The 21,498-nt window shown below is 36.4% G+C and overlaps 1 protein-coding gene across 1 annotated transcript in view; it reads left to right on the top strand.

Annotated features, from left to right (window-relative positions):
• The window catches only part of DCBLD2 (discoidin, CUB and LCCL domain containing 2), a 77,739-nt gene that overhangs the window by 39,819 nt on the left and 16,422 nt on the right, over positions 1-21,498 (top strand). Inside the window, exons 3-8 of the mRNA XM_012652860.1 lie at positions 433-570; positions 14,997-15,048; positions 17,274-17,346; positions 17,652-17,785; positions 19,530-19,570; positions 20,441-20,656. Coding sequence (XP_012508314.1) covers positions 433-570; positions 14,997-15,048; positions 17,274-17,346; positions 17,652-17,785; positions 19,530-19,570; positions 20,441-20,656 — 654 coding nt within the window. The remainder of the gene's footprint in view (positions 1-432; positions 571-14,996; positions 15,049-17,273; positions 17,347-17,651; positions 17,786-19,529; positions 19,571-20,440; positions 20,657-21,498) is intronic.

Here is a 21,498-nt window from a genome sequence, read left to right as displayed (position 1 = left end):
AAAAAGGCTTGAGAAGTGTCTTGAGGCCAGGAATCTAGGGGGGCCTGAGGGACTCATGTTAAGAATATAACTGATTAACCATTGATTCATTTGTGAGCCACTTGCCTGTATGAAATGTTGTAAGTTAATCTTTTATTTAATAGTTCCTTTGTTTTAAAGAGTATATATGTGTTTCACAGGAAATTGATCTTCATAAGGTCAGTGAGTGATGCCTCCACTGTTTTATCTTTTGAATCATTTGAACAGTTATTACTTGGCAATCATTTTTTTTTCTCCAGAATAATATGATTTTTAATCATTAAACATTCTAGTCATTATTATATACTAATTTAATACCCAGTTTTGTATATTATTCTGATTCTATTATCTACATTCAAATATCGGTGACTTCATGAGAATCACACCAAGTATCTGCTTTTCTTTCATTCCTAGGCAAATACTGTGGTCTGGGGTTGCAAATGAACCATTCGATTGAATCCAAAAGCAATGAAATTACTGTGCTGTTCATGAGTGGAATCCATGTCTCTGGACGAGGATTTTTGGCCTCATACTCAGTCATAGAGAAACAAGGTAATTTTCACTTTATACAATGGTTCCCACATTTTGCAATTTCTAACAACAAAATTGGAATGTTTCTTTAAACACCTGTTATCTGAAATTGGAATAGAGCAGAAAGACTGAACAGTGAATAACACATATATAAATTTGACAAATAAAATTAGAGCAGTTTCAGAATTCCAAAAATTAAAAGTGTATTAATTTTTATATAAAGTCCCTATTTAATACTTCCCTCCCTTTGCTGATTTTTCACTTTTATAAAACTGGAACTCTGTAATAATGTTTTAAAAATTTATGAATTATTGAAATGTATCATATCAATTTAAAGCTTTATTATCCACAGTTTACCGTTACATAGTTCTGTGTTAAAGACCATATTATGGTTCTTTTCGAAGAATAGTCTCATATCACCAGGAGTACCCTGGAGAGTGCTGAGATAGTACAAAATAAACAGGAGGTATTTTCTGAATTGCTAATGTTTAGAGTCTGAAGGGGGGAAAAATTAAAAGCAAGACTTTTAAGTAGAATGAAATCCAAAATTTACCTGAATCTCTAAGATAAAGTACAAGAACTGTATGAAATCTCTCACGTGTTTTGACTGCTGTGGCAAGTGTTCATTCCCCCCCACCGACCCCCGCTGTTAGGGGTACTCTGATAAGAAGGTTTAGGAAGTATTGTTACTACAATAATGTATCAAAACAATCATTTAAATTAGAAAATAGGTGATTATTTTGATATTCAGCAATGAATTAACTAAGTTGACCATTTAAAATTAAAAATCAGCTTTTACTTTGTATTGTATAAGTGAAAAATTATCAAGAATTTTCTGGGTGTGAGAATTCTGGGCACTTTGAATGACTGAGGGCAAAGCAAGCTGTTCCTCCTCAGCTATGGTAGGTTTCAGATAAACACCACGTTTTGTTAAAAGTTTCACGTAGAACGTGATAGAATAGAGAGCTGTTGTGTGTGAAGAGGACTCTGCTTTCTCTTAGTTTATAAGCTGTGGAACAAGGTGTGAGGACTAATAAAATCCCTCAGAGCGAATGAGAAAGAAAACTCATTTGGATGGAATAATGAAAAGAAAAGAACTAGAAACATTATGCTAAATGAACAATTAATGTATTCGACAGAGCCAGGAAAACTAAGGCAGTGAGATGTTGTGGAAAGGACACTCGGTAGCCCTGGAGTCAAAGCCTGCCCCTGCCGCATGCTGGCTGGGTGATCTCTGGCCAGTCATTTCACCACCGTGAGTTGTGTCTGGGTTAGTTGTGAGGACTGAATCTGATAATACTCGCGTAGCGCATGGAGACACATGAGCTAGCAGGCACGCACAAGGTTAGTTTTTTCCCCTTCCACCGCTGTACACACATGCACATATTCCCCCACAGCCAAAAGGATAGTGTAGAGAACGCAGGGGAGATGACAATGAATTACCACCTTTTCAGTTTTACTGCTTAAAAGTCTTGGGCTGATAGGTGAGAGGATAGAAAATAATTAATTTGCTTCTTATTCTCCCTGAGTGTCTTAGTCTTGATGTAAGCTTAAATTATTTATTTTGATTCATATTTTCTCTTTTCTCTCTTTGTTCTTTATCATTGTGAAGGTTTCTGGAAAATATTCTCTCTTTAAAAAAAAGATTCTTACGTTAAATATTTAAATTATGGGGCTTTTTGAGCCACAGAAACCCGAATGTCCTGTAGTAAAGTTACTTAAGAATTGACAACGATCTCAGATAACAGAATCAGTATGTTACAGACTTATAAACCTCTATGCCAAATTTCAAAAGGCCTTGTCATTATTTCAGGTGAATTTTAGCTTCCGTAGGTTTTTGAAATATGCACCTTAATCAGGAAATTCTTGATAGTAACACTTTTCAAAGTCATAATCATCTTGGGAAATCCTCATTTCACAGCTGTCTTCTGAAGTCTTATTTTTTTTGCATGCTTTATCCCATTCATCAAGCATTTGTTTTATTTGAACTAGAGTGAATTGGTTAAACTATATTCAGAACACTAGTTGAATTTCTTATACTTCTTCTTGGGTGGCCTTTCAATCACAATTTCTTGTAATGACTCATTCATCTAAAGGCTGGTTGGCTTTGGTTGAGATCCTCACTGTGTTGCTATCCAGGAAACTTAGCTGCCACAATAAATTCCATGAATATTTTCAAGGAACATAACTACATGTCCCCCAGCTTAGAAGTCTAATTGAAGATTTAGAGTATTTGGGAATAAAGATTGTGAAAAATCTTGCTTCAACAGCTACCTCATTTGTTACATTTCACAAAGACTTGTCAATGTTAGAGTATACGTTGTTGATAGTGTCATGTTTTTGTGTAAGATAAATTTTCATTGCCTTGTGCAAGAGCCTATTGCAAAATTATATTCCTTTGATACATCATTTTCTGCTCTTTGCTTGGTACTGGGGAAACAGCAGTAAATGAGACAGACAAGACCATGCCTTCATGGGCCTCACACCACAGCATTGGAAAAAGACACTAAACAAGTGGTTACTTAATTGCAATTATGATATAAGTATGATGAAAGAATCATGCAAATGAAAGAAAGCCAGAGGTATTCAGGGAGTAGAAGAATGATAAAGAGCAGAGCTTTCCTGAGCAAGTCACTTTTAAGCTGAGAACTGAAGGATTAATTGGAGGTTCCAGTCAGACAAGGAAGGAAGAACATTCTAGGGAAGAGAACACAGGTGCAAAGGCCTTATGGTGGGAAGGAGCTTTGGGGGAACTGGAAAAAAGCCAGTGTAGCTAGAGTCAGTGGAGGCTGAGTAGGGCTCATTATTCTGAACCTTATAGAAAATGTAAGGAAGGTTTGGAGCTTTTTCCTAAGAGTGTATGGAAGCTGTTAGAGCAGAGTAGTGTGTGATTGGGTTTATGTTTCTGTTTGTTTTTTTGATTTTACAGTTTTCCTTGCTCTGTGAAGAGTAGGTCAAGGAAAAGTAGGTCAAAGAATAAATATAGGGAAGCCCATTAAGAGGCAGTTAGAGGAGACCAGGTCAGAGATTATTGAAGGTCTCAGTAACTCTCCAGAGTTATGCTAGTTTTAAAAGACTTTGGAATCAGACATATCTTCTACAAGGAAACATTTCAAAGAATTAGGATTCATCCTGCTGGAATTTAAGTTGCAATAACTTAAGTTATAATAACTTTGGACATAAGAAAGCCCTCTTTGATGAAGCTCTGAACTATTGTAATGCCCAGCTTGTGTCTATGACATGGTATCTAATGTCTTCTTCCAATTTTGTTTCTAGTTTTTATTAAACTTTTTATACAACTTTATGAATTTTTTTCCTATTTTTAATGATCTTTGAGCAGGAGTGTCCACCCTTTTTCATTACCAGTTATCTCTTTTCACTTTTACCTGTAAACCTCATTTTTGAAAGATTGTATTTGAACTAATGAAAGGAAAAGTTCTCATTTCCCCATTAGGAAGCAAGTAAAGATGCATATAAATATGAATTAAGACTTCTAAAATTTATGAGATGACTAGAAATTCCACTCCAAGTTGATATAATCCCATCAAATTCTAGCTAGACTTTCTGAAAAATTGAAGATGTATGTGGGCCTTTGAGGTGTCTTTGGCATTCATAATAGTGACCACTGTTCAGAAAATCTGTAAAGAGAATCTCCTATGGTCTTACTGAGAGAGGCTGAACCGACCACTCAGTGGTCAAAACTTGGTAACTCAGATCTTTTAATCTACTAATAATAAATGCTACTGACATTTCATTCTAATACGTAGATTTAAAACATAGCATTTACCATTGGACTTGAAAACTAAAATGAGTTTAATAAATAAGTGAACTAAATTCCTGTTTTTGAATCTCTATTCAATGATGTTCACTTTCTAGGAAGACCTCAACATTTCTCTGATGATTTTGGACAATGACTTTTTTAAGTTGTTCTAGTTATGGAACAGTGAATCAGAAGACAGATCTATTAATACATTTACGTGAAAGCTTCAAGTCCTTCAAGGCAGTATTTGTATGCACCATAATCGAGGTGTATGTGTGTACATGCATGATTGGAAAGTGGTAATCCTGGTTTTCTTTTTGGAGAATGTGAAATCAACACTTAAGAGGCAATGGTAAGCCTCATTACTTTAGATTTCACCAATCCAGAATTTTGTAATATTCAATCTGAAGTTTGCCTTCATTTTTTGGAGAAAAATAGCAACTAGTTTAAAATTTCATGTAATGTAAAATGACTCAACATCGATATTAACATACTTCCTAATTGGAATTGATAAACAACTTATTCATTCATTGCCTGACATCCCTTAGAATCTGATGGCAATGCACTTAAGACTCGTGAACAGCTGAGCCTGGAAAATATTCCCATTTGACAGGGTTATTGTTCCTATATGGTGGATTATTTTTAGAATTAACACTAATACTGTAAAAATTTTCTGATTGCTACATTCTTTGACCACATTTTTTGCAAATATTTTCCATTTCTTCCATCTTACATCAGATTACATTAACTTGTAAATGAAACATAGGGCTGAATAGAGAATTCCTTTCTCAGAGTCCACATTTCTATAACTGTTAATTTTTTTCTTCATGGAATGTTTTTGATTTTGAAAATAAAGTATGAATTCCTTAGTTTCTTGCTGTCTTAACTGTACAATAAGACAGTAAACATATTTTTACAGAATATGTTTCAAGTACTACACTTAGCTAGGTTTCTATTTGTAATTTTTATATTGTGTTCCCAGTTTTTGTTATTGTATCTGGCAAACATTTTAAAACTCATATACTATTAAACTAATCTTAGTAAGATTTTATTAATGAAGTTTCAGTCTACATTGATATCTTTAGATATGCCATATTTACACACAAATGAATATGTATAATGTTTGTATGATTAACAAGCAGAAAAATATGTTTAGTTTGATGTCGATTTGTAGAACAAAGGTGCTGATGAGCAAAGTGTTACCAATTTTGTAGAGAAGGAGAATTTAAAACAGAATAAATTTGTTAAGATGATGTTAACCAAAAGAACCAATTCAACTTATGGGATAGAGTTTATTCCAAGCTGACATATAAACAACCCGAAGATCACCTTAATGATTTTAGTGTTTTCTGTGTCTTTCATTTTTTTAGTACATTAGGAGTGTTGTCTTGTGCTATACAATGGCTATATCCTTCACCATTGATACATACTAATGTGTTTATTAATGTCCTGGGTACTGTGTAGGTCACAGAAAAGTTGCACTATATCTTATATTTATTTTTTAATATTGGAAATTTAGGTGTAGAAAGCATTTGACTTGACGTAGTTAACAATATGTTAACAATATAGCCTATCTGACTACTTGGGTTTTGCTTAGGCAACTGAGCCATGCATACATCATCCATAAGAAAACGTTAATTATTTTCATCTGAGAAAATTTTTCCTGAACTTGTACTGTGGACTCTGCTTCCATAGATGGCATTGTAATATTTCTCAGAGAAACATAAAATTTGTAAAAGGAGAGGAGTGGTAAAATACTTAGTATAGTATCTGGTACTTGGTAAATGTTAGATAACTCTGAATCACAATAAATTATGTTATGCTATGTATGTGAATTTCTTTTAACAAAATTGCAGATTGTACAAATCAGTACCAGATTCCTATCATGGAAACAAGGAATTAGTCCTAAGATCACGCAATAATAATGTCAGGAGAATTTAGCAGCAAGACCAGGCTTATCCTACACCCTGTAGCACTGGAACAAAGTAGCTGTCTGCACACTTACAAGGCAGGGTTACTGACAAGGTGTGAATTATGAAAGCAAGACTACATGCTCCTTAAGGCTCTAGGAAATTGGTTATTTAAAGAATTTTGGAGCAAATAAAGGAGAGGATTTGTAGGTATACATTTTCTTGAGTCTTCCTATGTTTCCTATTTCTAATAAATAAATATAGTAATTTAGGAATAATGTTTTATGCTTTCTTGAGTTAGAATAAATACAGGCATTCAGGCCTTCCTTTAGAAGCAAATGGATTTTTGAAAGAATGAAGTAAGTGGCTTCAACACAGGAAAAATTATACCCTGCAGCTAATATAGTTGTTCTTATACTGTTGTGTCGGGCACTAACATCACCGAGAGTCTTTTTCACTTAAGAACACAAAACAGAGTATTAATTGGGGGAAAATTGTAATAAACATATTTCACAATCTTGCAATCTCAGAAATAGCCAACACTGTCAATCAGAAATATGTCTAAGATAGTAACCAATGTGCTGATTTTTTAATTGACTTATTAAGATACAAAATATTTATTGTATTTTCATGGTATTATGTATGGGTCAACATAATATTTCATGTTTAAATAAATATTTCATGGAGGAGTTATAAAGTTCTCTAGCCTTTGCAATTATGCATTGGAAAATTTTTAAACTGTACTTTAAATTTCAAAAAAAACCACATATCAATCATGGCTGATAGTGCTGTAGCTAACTAAGTTTATAGCTGTCTTAGAATATCTGATATTAGTGTCTTCATTAAGAAAAGCCTAAAATTTTTCATCCTGTTGTTGCTTATTAGTTTACCTTCATCTTTGTATTCTCTCATGCTCTTCCTCACAATCAGATTATGCTGCCTTCAAAGCCCCATGTGAGGCCTGCTTCCTCTGGAAAGCCTTCTAGGGTTAAGGAAAGCAAATAATGGGGGAGAATGGAAGCTCTTTTTATAGGGATTATGATTACACTCCCTTGGGGTTAGACTCTACTGTTGAGACTAGTGACACGGTAAATGCTGACTCTTTTTTGGGTCATACGAGGAAAAGAGAGAATGCCAGTCTGCATCAGCAGAACCCCTGAGGGCATTCTGCATAGCACTGCCATCACTCTCTATTGTCCAGAGCACCCAAATGAAAAACATATACTTAGTATTTTGTGTAGTAACACGTATGTTATAGTCTTTCATGTGTATTAAATGTTTGATTAAAATTACCAAAAAAAATTATATGCAGAGGCTCTTAGTTAAAAATGTAGTAAATTACATACTGCCCTGCACTTTGAACATACCACAGATTTTCTAGTATTATAGGACATGTTAAAGTGGAGCCAGCATGATAATTGAGTGCTTTATCAGTGTTTATTATTATAGTCTAAGCACATTACATATAATAAGTTCATCTTTTAAGTTGCTCAGTCCAGAAAGTTTAGTGTATCTCTGACTCTTCTTTTTCTATCAAACTTCATATCCATTTGCCATGTGTACATATATCAGAATTCGACTACATCTTAACAGCTCCATTACTACCACTCTAGTTCAAGTTACCACCAGCTTTTTCCCCAATTATGATAAAAAATTTCTTACTGACCTTGTTTCTGCTCTTTCCTCCCCTTCAGTCTAATTCAATCTAGCATTCAATGTGATCATATTAAAAATAAAGTCCCATCTCTACCACATGTACTTACCTGCCAGACCCTGTGGGATTTGGGTTCCCATGTCTTGCCTGACTTCATCACTTATTTTCTCCTTGTTCACTCTGGCTTCAAACACGCTGGGCATATTCCCACCCAGGGCCTTTCTTTGAGTCCCACTGCGTAGTCTCAGATCCACATACCTCATACCTCACTTTCTCTCCTATTTTAGAGTTTTATTCAAATGTCACCCTTACAGTGAGGCCTAACCTGACCACTCTACTTAAAATTGCAACTCCCTGACTTTTCCTGACTTTCTTGCTCTCTTTACTTTTCTAGACTACTCATCATCTTCTGATACACTATGAGTTTTTCTCACTAATATTTATTTTCTCTTACCTCACACTGGAGGCACATTCCCCATATGCAGGAGGTTTTGTCTGGTTGTTCTTTGTTCTATATCTGGTGCCTAGAACAACACCTGGTCATAGTAGATGTTTGTTAAATATTTGCTAAATGCATAAATGACCGAACTGCCAGCCCTGGCTCTTTATTAGGCTTTGTTTGATGCATCAGTGCAGGTGTGTTGTATATGAAAGGAAATTCTTATTACATCTATGATAGCTTTTTTCCTATATTTTTAAAAATTTTATAACAGATATAATTCACACAACATATACAATTCTCCTAAAGTATACAATTCATTAATTTTCCAGTATATTCAGAGTTGTGCAATCATCACCACAGTCAATTTTAGAACATTTTTATCACACCAAAAGAAACTCTATAGTTAGTAGCAGTTACTCCCCATTTCTCACCTCCTAGGTGACTACTAGTCTACTTTTTGTCTCTATAGAGTTGCCTGTTCTGGATATTTCATATAAATAGTGTAGTATATGGTATATACCATACAGTGTATGGTATTTTGTGACTGGCTTCTTTCACTTAGCATGTTTTCAAAGTTCATCCATGTTGTAGCACATATCAGTACTTCATTTCTTTTTATGTCCAAATAATATTCCACTGCATAAATACACCACATTTTGTGTGTCCATTCACCAGTTCACGAACATTTGTGTACAAATGTTTGTGGGGACGTATGTTTTCAATTCTCTTGAATTTAACCTATTAGTAGTAGTAGAATTACTTGATCATATGCTAACGTAGAGTTTTCAAGAAACTGCTAGACAGTTTTTCAAAACAGCTGGACCATTTTATAATTCCACTAGCAGCATATGAGGGTTCCACATTCTCCATATCCTTGCCAATGTTTGTTATCTGTCTTTTTGATTCTCACCATCCTAGTGCGTGTACAGTGGTATCTCATTGTGATTTTGATTTGCATTTCCCTGATGGATAATAATGTTGAGCATCTTTTTATGTGTTTATTTGCCGTTTATATATCTTCTATAGCTGTTCAGGTCCTTTGCCCATTTTTTAATTAGTTAATTTGTCTTTCTAATGTCATGTCATAATGTTCTTTATGAATTCTGGATACTAGATCCTTATGGTATATGTGATATATATGATTTGAAAATATTTTCTCCCATTCTGTGGGCTTTTTCTTTTTTTTAAACTTAAAAATTTAAATTTTATTTAAAGTTTAATTACAAATATGTATGTGTATGCCTTTACAAAGACAGATTTGAATTGTAGCCTATGTTCATCATTAAAGGAAATGCTAAGTTAGTGAAAATAATATTAATGTATCAGTAATTAACTTTGAAGTTATACAGTACTTGAAAATAAATTTATGTCCCTTTTTAAGTTTCAAAAAAAGAACATTTTCCATTTTGACTTCTCTGCACTTGATTTTCTTGTGACTATCAAATAGAATGCTTCGCTTATCTGACATTGACAGTGACCTCAGTGTTCCATATACATGAATTTTCAAGGCGACTCAAGCACTAATACTTTTATGGTAATTATATTATCATTTTTCTTTCCTTATTAAACAGATTACTGAAAGTGATTTTTAATCCTTTTTAGGGTCATGACCATGATAGAATGTATTTTCAGCCTAGACCCCTTCTAGACCTGCTCTCTTCATACTTTAGCTCTTTAAATTACTGTTACTGTCTGGGCATGGTGGCTCACGCCTGTAATCCTAGCACTCTGGGAGGCCGAGGCCGGCAGATCATTTGAACTCAAGAGTTTGAGACCAGCCTGAGCAAGAATGAGACCCCATCTCTACTAAAACAATAGAAAGAAATTAGCTGGACAACTAAAGTACATAGAAAAAATTAGCTGGGCATGGTGGTGCATGCCTGTAGTCCCAGCTACTCAGGAGGCTGAGGCAGTAGGATTGCAACAGAGTGAGACTATGTCTCAATCAATCAATCAATCAATAAACAAACAAACAACTATTACTATTACTTACTATTCTAATTAATTTAATGGCTCTTTCTGATTGGGAATGCAGTTAATAGCCCTACTAATCATTTCCCCCATGATAATATCTTCATTCATGCACTCATTCATGTGTATAAATATGTATTGGATATTTCATACCAGGCACTGTTCTAGGCACCAAGGATGCAGCGGTCACAAGGCAAGCAAGTTACCTCGCTGGTTACCTAATCATTTTGCAACTTTCAAATTACAGAATACACCAGAGAGAAACAGTTACAAAGCACCAAGCTAGATACATGTGGATCTTTACTTCAGGAGGTTTTTTGCTACATATACTTTTTTAAAAATGTTGTGGTAAAATATACATATAATTTACCATTTTAACTTTTTGTAAATGTAGTTCTGTGGTGTTAAGTACACTTACATTGTCGTTGTAAGGGCTACCAACAATTGGTCTCCAGAACTTTTTCATTGCTGACTGAAACTATACCTAATAACACTAACTCCCCTGTTCTGCCTCTGTATGTTCTTTTAATTTCCCCTAATTAGTGATAGGAGCCATACTCTATATTCTAAAACTGGTGCCTCAATTACCTGTGTGTCCATGTGCTCACATCTGAAGGGGGAGTAGGATCGTCATTTTGAAATAATTTTGTGCCATAAATTGAGTATGTAAGTTTGTTTTTCTTTAGTAAAATTTTAACATCTTTTGTTTTAAAAAAAAATGACCTCCCTCTCTCATGTACTCTTGGTGGGAATATAAATTGGCAAAGCCTTTCATTCCATTTATTTGTGTAAGTGTTTGATTTTTGGAAAATACTTAGACCTTTTTCCATTTTGCTTTTTTTGTTTTGTTTTGTTTTTAAGACAGAGTCTGGTTCTGTTGCCCTGGCCTAGAGTGCAGTGGTGTCCTCATAGTCCACTGCAGCCTTCAACTCTTGGGCTCAAACCATCCTCCTGCCTCAGCCCGCCTCAGCCTCCCCAGTAGCTGGGACTATAGGTGCACGCTACCACGCCCAGCTAATTTTTCTATTTTTTGTAGAGACAGGGTCTCACTCTTGCTCAAGCTGGTCTTGAACTCCTGGCCTCAAGCAATCCTCCCACTTCTGGCTTCCAAAGTGCTAGGATTACAGGTATGTGCCACTGTGCCCAGCCTACCTATCTTTCTTGATAGTGTCCTTTGGAGTTCAAAAGCTTTTAATTTTGATGAACTTCGATTTATCTATTTTTATTTGGCTGCTTGTGCTTTTGATGTCATATCTTAGAAACCACTGGGGGTCACGATTTACTTTTATATTTTCTTCTAAAAGTTTTATAGTTTTAGCTCTTAAGTTTAGATCTGCTTTGAGTTAATTTTTGTATGTAGTGTGAGGTAGAGGTTCAATTTCATTCATTTGCATGAGGATTTCCAGTTGTCCCAGCATCATTTATGAAAAAGACTATTCTTCCCCTCCACTAAATTGTCTTGGCACTTTTGTTGAAAATCAATTGACTGTAAATCTGAGGGTTTATTTCTGGACTCACAATTCTATTCCATTGACTCTCAATTCTATTTCATTGATTATAATCACTTCTTATACACTGGTTTGAGAAGTCTCTGAGGGAGACTTTTATGCTGTATTCATCTTGCGTTCTTATTAGTTGGAAGCCTAATAGTAATTGCAGTTTTCTGGAAGGCTGTTCAGTTGCATAAAGCTTTCAAGAGAGACACATTTTAAAGCTGCTTTAATTCCCTGCTTAATTTGATGTTGTTTTCTTTGCCTTTATGGGGTTGTAAACCTCAAAGCATGTGATGGTTTGCTTTTTCATCTTCAGTCTTCTTGGCTCTCCTTGTAGCTATCCATTTTGAATTCTTATTTTCCTCTTAAAGAGCTCTTTTGGAATTTGAGAGCAAGGTCAGTGAGTTGTACATTTGCATGGCATAATGTGGAGTTTCAGCACTGCATGGACTTACAACCAAAGCTCTGTTCTGGTCAAATATATCCATAGTTGACCAGCTTTCTGGCATGTGAGCCAAAGATAATGGGGCCAGCTGGCAGTCATCTTGGGGTTTGAATGCCATATTGGACCACACACTACCTTTTCATCCTAGGCTATTAATCTTAGAAGTTCAGCTTCTAATCTTAGAAGTTGGAAATTCTTTTGGTGGAGCAGGAAAGTGGAAAATCGATTCTCATTGATGCTGTGCAAAGATTGAGAGGAATAACTAGAGCATAGGTAATTCAGTTTGTCTGTCTGCTTTTCCCAGTTGATCAGCTAGGTAGCAGTGAACCCCCTATTCAGACCTGTACCCTCTTAAAGTCCTAAAACTTAATTGTCATTCAAATGCCTATGATGTATAGTTACTAATCTATACAATTGTTCGCAAAATACCACTTTCCTATTAGTATAACACAATTATTATGCTCTAGTTCTTTCAGGACACATTTCATTTGGATAATAAACACAAAATTTTGGCCGGGTGTGGTGGCTCACGCCTGTAATCCTAGCACTCTGGGAGGCCGAGGTGGGTGGATTGTTTGAGCTCAGGAGTTCGAGACCAGCCTGAGCAAGAGCAAGATCCTGTCTCTACTGAAAAAAAAAACAATCGAAAGAAATTATCTGGACAACTAAAAATATATAGAAAAAATTAGCCGGACATGGTGGCACATGCCTGTAGTCCCAGCTACTCGGGAGGCTGAGGCAGGAGGATCACTTGAACCCAGGAGTTTGAGGTTGCTGTGAGCTAGGCTAATGCCACGGCACTCACTCTACCCAGGACAACAGAGTGAGACTCTGTCTCAATGAAAAAAAAAAAAAAAAAAACTCACAAAATTTCTTCATAATAGTAAAACAGAATGATTATCCTGTGTTTGCTGTGGTAGCCATTAATTTAACAAATATTTATATACCGTCAGCGATCTTGGAAGTATGCTGTAGGCTATCTCCCCCTATCGTATTGGCCACCCTTGACACGCAGTTCTTTAGCCAAGCATTTATATGTGAAATCACTTACTTTTGTGATTGCCTTTGGTCTTCTACCAGGTTTTCCTCCCTATAGGTTGGTAAATAATTGGACTTAGCCAAACATGCTAACAATCAGAAACTTCTGTTCATCCATTAATTCAATAAATGTTCATTGAAAGCCTCCTGTACACCATACACTGTGATTGCTGCTGGCAATATAAAGGTGAAGACAAATAGCCTCAGTCTCTGTCCCAGGACTACTAGGCATTATAGAACAGTGTTGTTTATAACCCTATAATTACTTCAACAAATCAGTCTTACATGACACATGGCACTATGAGAACATATAATAGCCATCTGTTTATTAAAACACACAAACAAAACTTAAGTGCCTACTATATATTTAAGGGGTTTGACTTGTGAAGGTGAAGGACAGCTTCTGTGAGGAAGTGACAGTTAAAGTGAGGTCTTCGAGAAGAGTCAGCTAGGCTAAGGGGGAGTGGGAAAGCCTTCTAGACCAAGAGCGCCAGGAGGGACCAAAAGAAGGCTAGAGTGGCGAGAAGCCACCGTGGGTACACAGGGGACTGGACAGTTAGGCGGGGCAGGCACTTCAAGACCCTGTGGTCTGAGTTGAGGGCTTTGTTTTTTATCTTAAGAACATCACTGAAAAGTTTTTTTTTGACCAAAAGCTACCTTTTTCATAGCCTATAAACTAGGTCTTAATTAGAGCCAAGCTAGCTCCTTTTCAGATGTATTGATTTCTAGGTAGAAAATGTTAAATTTTAAAAGTTTTGTTTTCTTCAGAGCAGTGCTTCTCCACCTTCAATGTGCTTAAGAAATTACCTGGAAGACGTGTTAAAACAGATTTTTGGGTCCCACCTCCAGAGATTCTGCAAATCTGGACAGGGTTCAAGAATTTGAATTTCTACTAAGATCCCAGAAGGTGCTGATGCTGCCAGTCCTGTCTGTGGACCAGATTCTGAGTAGTAGCTAGTTAGAGCCACAAAATTAACTCTCTTTTTGGTCATTGTTTGCCTTGTGTACAAACGACAAAGAATCATTTTTAGTTATATAGTAACCAAGAAATATTTTTTCTTTGTGTTTTGGGAGCTGCATTTTACACAAGCCACTTACACAAGCTATAAATACTACTAATCTGTGCATGTTTTATATATATGATATGTGACTTGATTAGGTGATGTGGTAGTAAATATTTATTGAGGAGACATAGCTCTAGAAATAAAGAAACTTAAAATCAGAAAGAAATTGTGAGTTACAAAAATTTGTAAAGTTTTTAGTACCACCTTGAGATGCTGCTGAGATTTGGAAAATTAGAACAATACAATTTGGGGTCAGTCATGGTGGCTCATGCTTGTAATCCCAGAATTTAGGGAGGCTAAGGCTGGAGGATTGCTTGAGGCCAGGAGTTTGATACCAGCCTAAGGAACATAGCAAGAACCTGTCTCTACAAAAAAAAATAATATAATAATAATAATAATTAGCCACAGCTGTAGTCCCAGTCACTCAGGAGGCTGAGGCAGAAGGATCGCTGGAGCCCAGGAGTTAAAGGCTACAGTGAGCTATGATTGTGCCACTGAACTCCAAACTTTCAGATAGAGCAAGACCCTGTCTCTAAAAAAAAAAAAAAATAATAATGAAAATAAAGTTTTGAAAAAGAACAATGCGATTTGAGATTCTGAAACACTTGGTGTTTCGGCAAGAGTAAATCTGTGTATTAATTGAATCAGTTTTTTATTTTTGTTTTTCTAGATCTGATTACTTGTTTGGACACTGCATCCAACTTTTTGGAACCTGAGTTCAGGTATGAACACATTTGTGACCTTTTTTCTTGCTTAAATGTTACTCTTCTTCCACTTCTACATTCTCATTCTGTAAACACTTACAATTAATACATATATGGTATGGCACATAATCATCGTTTCAGGACTCCAATAAATTAGAGCTTGTGTAAAGCCATTTAGTTACTACATTTAAATTTTGCTTTCATTGTAGCATTTAGATCTTCTCCAAAATGAAAGTGTAATTTTAATATGTTTTAAAACTATAAGTTGCTCTTCAAAATCTGGTAAAACTGCTAATAAAAGTAGAAAAGCTATTTATCTTTTCTCAAAAAAAGGAACAGGACAGTTTTGGATTTTATAGAATTCTTCAGTGTTCTTACCAAAGTAGCATTTCTGCTACTCTTTCTCTGCTTTGTGCCTTTGTCTCTTGCCTAGATTAGGATTAACTTCTGATTTCCCATTTGTAACATTTGCTGCTTTATTCCGCCATTCACACTACTGTTCTTTTCTAAAATATATATCTGATCATTTCTCTGCTTAAAGATCTTGAGAAACTCGTTATTATCATTAAAAAGTTGTCCAGATTCCTTAGCCTGGTCTTCAGAGTTCTTTAAAAGTAGTCCGTGGCCCATTTTTCCATTCTCATCTGATTTTCTCCATGCTGAAATGGCTGTGGATTATTTACACTGCCCTGAGCTCTCAGAACTTTTACCTAGAATCGCTCTATTCCTCTCTGGCAAAGTCATTCTCATCCTTTAAGACCCATCTCATTAACCTCCTCCCAACTCGCTACCACTGCCTTCCTAAGAACCTTAATTTTGTTTTCAAAGATGGTTCTCTCTGTGTGGGAAGGGTGCCCTCTTCAGCATTTGAGGGAGCCCTAGTCAGCTGGGGTAACCTTGGCACCGGGGTATGGTAGACAGCCCTGCCAGAGGGTCAGCTGCCCTCACTCCACTCTCCAGCTCCACCGTCACCACCCAAATCCAGGCTCCTGTCATCTGTCTCCAGGGCTGCCACACTGCCTGACAGTGTCCCAGCTTCCACTCGTTCCTTACAGTCTCTTTGCTTCCTTAGAGCCAGAATAATCTTCTTAAAAAATATGAATCAGATCATGTACGTAAGCCGTCATTTTTACGTAGCCCTCCTACTTTTACTTAGAAATATACTGCAGACTCCTCCCCGTAGCCCACAAGGCCTCGGCATGATCCGGCCCCTGCCTTTCTCTCCCGCTGGACTTACCTTTGCTCGCTGCAGTCTACTTGCACTACCTTCCTCACTTAAACCCACCCCAAGGCCCTCCCGCCTCACGGGCGTGCTCGTCCTTCTGACTGGTGTGCATTTCCCACCACTCATTCCCGTGGCATCCGTGAGCTCTCTGCTGAGGCTTCACTTCCTCAGAGCCCGTTCCTCACTGGGGCGGTGCAGAGTTCTGTGTGAGAGCAGACTCTGGGGCCCATCTGCCACCTGCCAGCTATGTGGCCAGGGCGTGCAGTTTCTCAGTTTCCTTATCTGTAAAATGAGCACAATAATAGTACCTCCCATATAGGGTTCTTGTGGGGATTACTTGAAGCACTTAGGATGCTGCCCGGCAATTCAGTAAGTTTACCAAGTGATTGTATTGCTTTTATTAAGTTAGGTTTCTCCCAGTTATTTCCAAGTGCCTTTTCTTCGTAACAGAATCAAAATATAATTCTTCATGTAAATATTGGTTTAATGTCTTCTCCCACCACTGTCCTCCCAGAGGACAGGGGCTGTATTTGGTTGACCTTTGTGAACCCGGTACCTAGCACAGCCCAACACTCAGTAGGCAACATAATAGACATTCAAATAAATATGGTGGATGGGTGGGTGAGTGAGCGAGTGAATAAATGAATGAACCTTTTTATATGCAACTTAAATTCAATCAATAGAAGGTTGGTAAAATATATTACGGTTTATCCACAAAATAGATTATCATGTACCTATTAAAATATGAATAGGTTGTATAGTAGAAATATGTCTACCATTCATTATGAAGTAAAACAATCAAAACGGTGAGTAGAATGTATGGGTAAAGATATGTTAACTGTGTATGGATGGGAGAAGGTCTGAAAGAGCTTTTTAGAAGTGGTGGTTCTTTCAGGGTAATGAAGATTATGATATTTACATTGATCTGAAAAGGGTGTATGTGATATTTGGGGGGGATGTGGCCCCCCACCCCGAAAGTACAGCATTATTTAACTTTTTCTTTGTTTTCATTTTTCAGTAAGTACTGCCCAGCTGGTTGTCTGCTTCCTTTTGCTGAGATATCTGGAACAATTCCTCATGGATATAGAGATGTAAGTTAGATATAGACTTATTTTAAAGTTGTGATATAACTTTATTTTTTTAGAGCTCCAGAATAGTTAGACGTATATCTAGTATGTATCTTTATCTTTTTGTTTTTCAGAAATGATTTATTAGTAATATATAATATTTTATTCTTCTTCTTCTGCTGAAAATCTGTTGTGTTACAGTACCAGTAATCTATATCTATGAGAAAACTGCTCAGGTCAACTGATTTCTTGAGGAAGTAGAAGTGTCTTGTTTTTGAATTACCAAGAAAAAAATTTAAAACTAATCTTTTCTTTTTCTCTCCCTTAAGTCCTCACCTTTGTGCATGGCTGGTGTGCATGCAGGAGTAGTGTCAAACATTCTGGGTGGCCAAATCAGTGTTGTTATTAGCAAAGGTATCCCATACTATGAAAGTTCTTTGGCTAACAACATCACATCTGTGGTGTAAGTATACACATGCTGTTGTTTCATATATATATGTGCTGTTTATAAGTGTGCTGGGTGGTGGTGGGCTAGAGACTAGCTAGCTCTCAGCAGTATTACTGTCGATCATGTTCATGAAATAACATTTGGGCAATAAGCACTCACATTCGTGCACGATGTCTGATTACCTTGAAGAGTACAGGCAGTGTTATATTACTTTAGCTTGTTCTTCAGAAAGGTAGTCATTTGGAAGAGTGATTTCTTTTCTTTTTTTTCTAAGTGTTGAAACAAGTCTGGAGTAAGAGTCTAGAACTTTGTTGCCAAATCCTTACTTTATTTCAAAGATCAGAAGACATAACTGCTTTTTTCCTTATAGCCCGTGTGACCCAAGATGGATCAAGGATAATTACAATACCTTGAATATAAATTAAAAGTTTACATAAAACATTATGTCATAAGTATTATTATGAATCTTCCTCTCATTCCAAGAGAATATTTTAAGAATATATATTCATGGTATCTACAGTATTCTACTATTTTACAAAATGTAGACCAGGCATCAGAAGCAGAAGTTGAAACATTAAATAGAAATGCAGTATCAGCAATCTGTTTTCATAAATCTTGATATGCTCAGTCCTGCAAACAGTACTAAGCCTTATTGAAACCAGCTTCTCTTCAGAGGTTCTAGGCCAATTTACATTCAGAAGGCCAGAGAATGATCTGTACCAAGGACAATATGCAGCAGGAGTCAGCAAACTTACTCTGTAAAGATCCAGCTAGTCAATATCTTAGGCTTTACAGGCCATGTCTCTGTCGCTTATTCTCTTTTTGTTTGTTTTATTTACAACTCTTTACCATGTAAAAACCATTCTTAGCTCCTTGGCCATACAAAACAGGCCAGGCATGGACTGTCCTTCATTCCTGGTGTCTTTTGGTTTCTTCTAGATGGTATTATTTTGATGCTTTCATTCCTTTCCCGTTTTACTTGCAGAAAGAATTTTTTTCTATGTGAATTCTTTCTTTCATACATTTAAAAAAACTGGGGAGGTTGCATCCCCTTATAACAGTTTGAATGTTGTGCTAAAGGCAGGAGTGTACACTGATGATTTTTTTTCTCCAAGTTCCTTGGAGTCGTTTGACCTGCCACATGGTGAGCTATCTGCTTGTCCTGCCTCTCCACGCTCATCAACTCACCCATTCTGCCCGTTACTTTGAAATCCAATGTCATGTCGCATTCCAGTACTGAAACTTGTTCTTAGACGTGTTGATTTCCTCTAAAAGAGTGCAATCTCTCTATTAATAGCCAGCCTTTCTTCTGTTTACCCCAGGAAACTTGAGCCTTATTTTCTGAGAATTACACCTTTTAGTGTACTTCCACCAAAAGCAGTTCCCACGGAAAAATTTTAAGAATCAATTCATTTAATGAAATAAAATAGAGATTGACAATAAACAATGAATAAATAAATTATGAAAAAGAAATAACTACATATTAAAGGTCACATGGACACATTTGCACAATCGTATGTGAAACTGGGTACTTGTAGCAAAAATTGTGTATGCTGATTTCAGATGTTTTCCTGCTTAGAAACGAGACGTTTTATCTAGGCGCAGTATCAGTTGTCTAATTTGTAGTCATGGAATCTTCTTAGTTCTTTAAACAGTGGGGGGGGGGGAGGATCCAAATCAAAAGAAAAACTTTTTTACTAAGATAAATATAAAAAGTCACGTTATATGAATATCACCAAAAAGCCTCTCTCTCTTTCAGGGGACACTTATCTACAAGTCTTTTTACATTTAAGACAAGTGGTAAGCCTTTCATGGACTTTATAACTTTATTTTTTATATAATAGCTAGTACTTTTAAAACACTGTGTGTCAGGCACTGTGTCAATTGCTGGTTTTTTGTACTTTTCTTATGTAGGTGTCATAACAACACTATGAGGTAAGATAGCTACCTAATAATATTATGGATAAAATAAATCAAAGGTTTTTTATTAATAGGGAAATGTTATGTAACCAAGGAAGCTTCCTTAGAAAAATGACTTCTGCACTTGTCTGAAGAAGTAATTAATCCATTCAACCAGAAAATATTTAGTGAGTGCCACCTTTTATGGGCCAGGCACTGTTCTGGTGCTAGTGTTACACCAGTGAGTAAAATAACCAAACTCCTGCCTTCCTGGAACTTATATGCTGGTAGTGAGAGATTGACAATAAATGATGAATAAATAAATTATTGTTTATAATGTACTGTTTATGATAAAAGACACAGAAAAATAAGGTGAGGAAGGAGGACAGGAAATGCAGGAGGACTGGTTTTAAGTTTTAAGTAGAGTCAGGGAAGGCCTCACAGAGAATGTGACACAGGACAAAAAACCTGAAGGAGGTAAAGGAATGAGTTGCCCACTTATCTAAGGAGAATGTCCCAGGAAGAGGGTAGAATATCTCCGTTAAGCTGACAGTTATTGCTTGTGAATGCGTATGCTTGTAGGTTTCCTAATGATACACAAAGACATGCTCAAGAAACAGTTGCCCAGTTTTGAGATTTCTTGGTTACAGTATATTATTAGCATAGCGTATGTTAATTTAAAGGTACTACAGGAAGTTTGCAGTGAGCAGGTCTATATAGGTTTTAAATTTATATCTGGGTGAAACCAAATTACTTTCTTCTTTGTTTCAGGTTGTTATGGGACCCTGGGAATGGAATCTGGTGTGATTGCCGATCCTCAGATAACAGCATCATCTGTGCTGGAGTGGACTGACCACACCGGGCAAGAGAACAGTTGGAAACCTGAAAAAGCTAGACTGAAAAAACCTGGACCTCCTTGGGCTGCTTTTGCCACTGATGAGTATCAGTGGTTACAAATAGATCTGAATAAAGAAAAGAAGATAACAGGTTAAGAGAGAGAATTTTCTGAAACAATTTATAATACTGCTTTTATTTGGAAAACTGGTGACATCTAAGATTTTCAGAAAAAATTAGGTCACTGAAAATTCAATTATTAAATTTCCTTCACTGGTGTTAATATTACTGGAGATGGTTTTATAAAACATGACAGAGAAGAGGAGTTGGTATTTAATTCTTAATAGCTTTTCTTTTTCATTGTAGTAAGACTTTTAAGGTAGTGTTTCAGTAAAGTGATCTTGAGACATCTGAAATAACCATCTCTTATGGTCATTGAGAGAAATTTATGCTAAAAGAGTCCATTTTAAGTACAATAAATAATTTTCCACATGCTGAGTATAAATTTAATTTAGAGAAATTTAGCAAATAAATGGTCAGAATCATTGGTTGGGATGGGTTTAGATAACTTTCTTAAAAGATTTATTTGCTTTGGTACTGTAAAAACTACCAATAATCATCTTTAATCTGTTCCTTCCCAGGAATTCATTCTCTTTTTTTTTTTTTCCCTGAGACAGGGGCTCACTCTGTTGCCCAGGCTGGAGTGCAGTGGTGTGATCATAGCTCACCACAGCTTCAAATATCTGGGCTCAAGCGATCCTCCTGCCTCAGCCTCCCAAGTAGCTAGGACTACAGGTGTGTGCCACCATGTCTGGCTAATTTTCTTTTTTCAATTTTTTGTAGAGACAGGGTCTCACTGTGTTGCCCAGACTGGCCTTGAACTGCTGACTGCAAGCGATCCTTTTGCCTCAGCCTCCCAAAGTGCTGGGATTACAGGCATGAGCTGCTGTGCCCAGCCCCAGGAAGTCATTCTTATTCAGTACTCGAAATGTACT

This window comes from Propithecus coquereli, unplaced genomic scaffold, assembly GCF_000956105.1.
Source record: "Propithecus coquereli isolate 6110/MARCELLA unplaced genomic scaffold, Pcoq_1.0 Scaffold40, whole genome shotgun sequence".
In the NCBI taxonomy this organism is placed as follows: Eukaryota; Metazoa; Chordata; class Mammalia; order Primates; family Indriidae; genus Propithecus; species Propithecus coquereli.
Note: the sequence above shows the minus strand (reverse complement) of the source record. Positions and strands in the feature narration are given on the sequence as shown.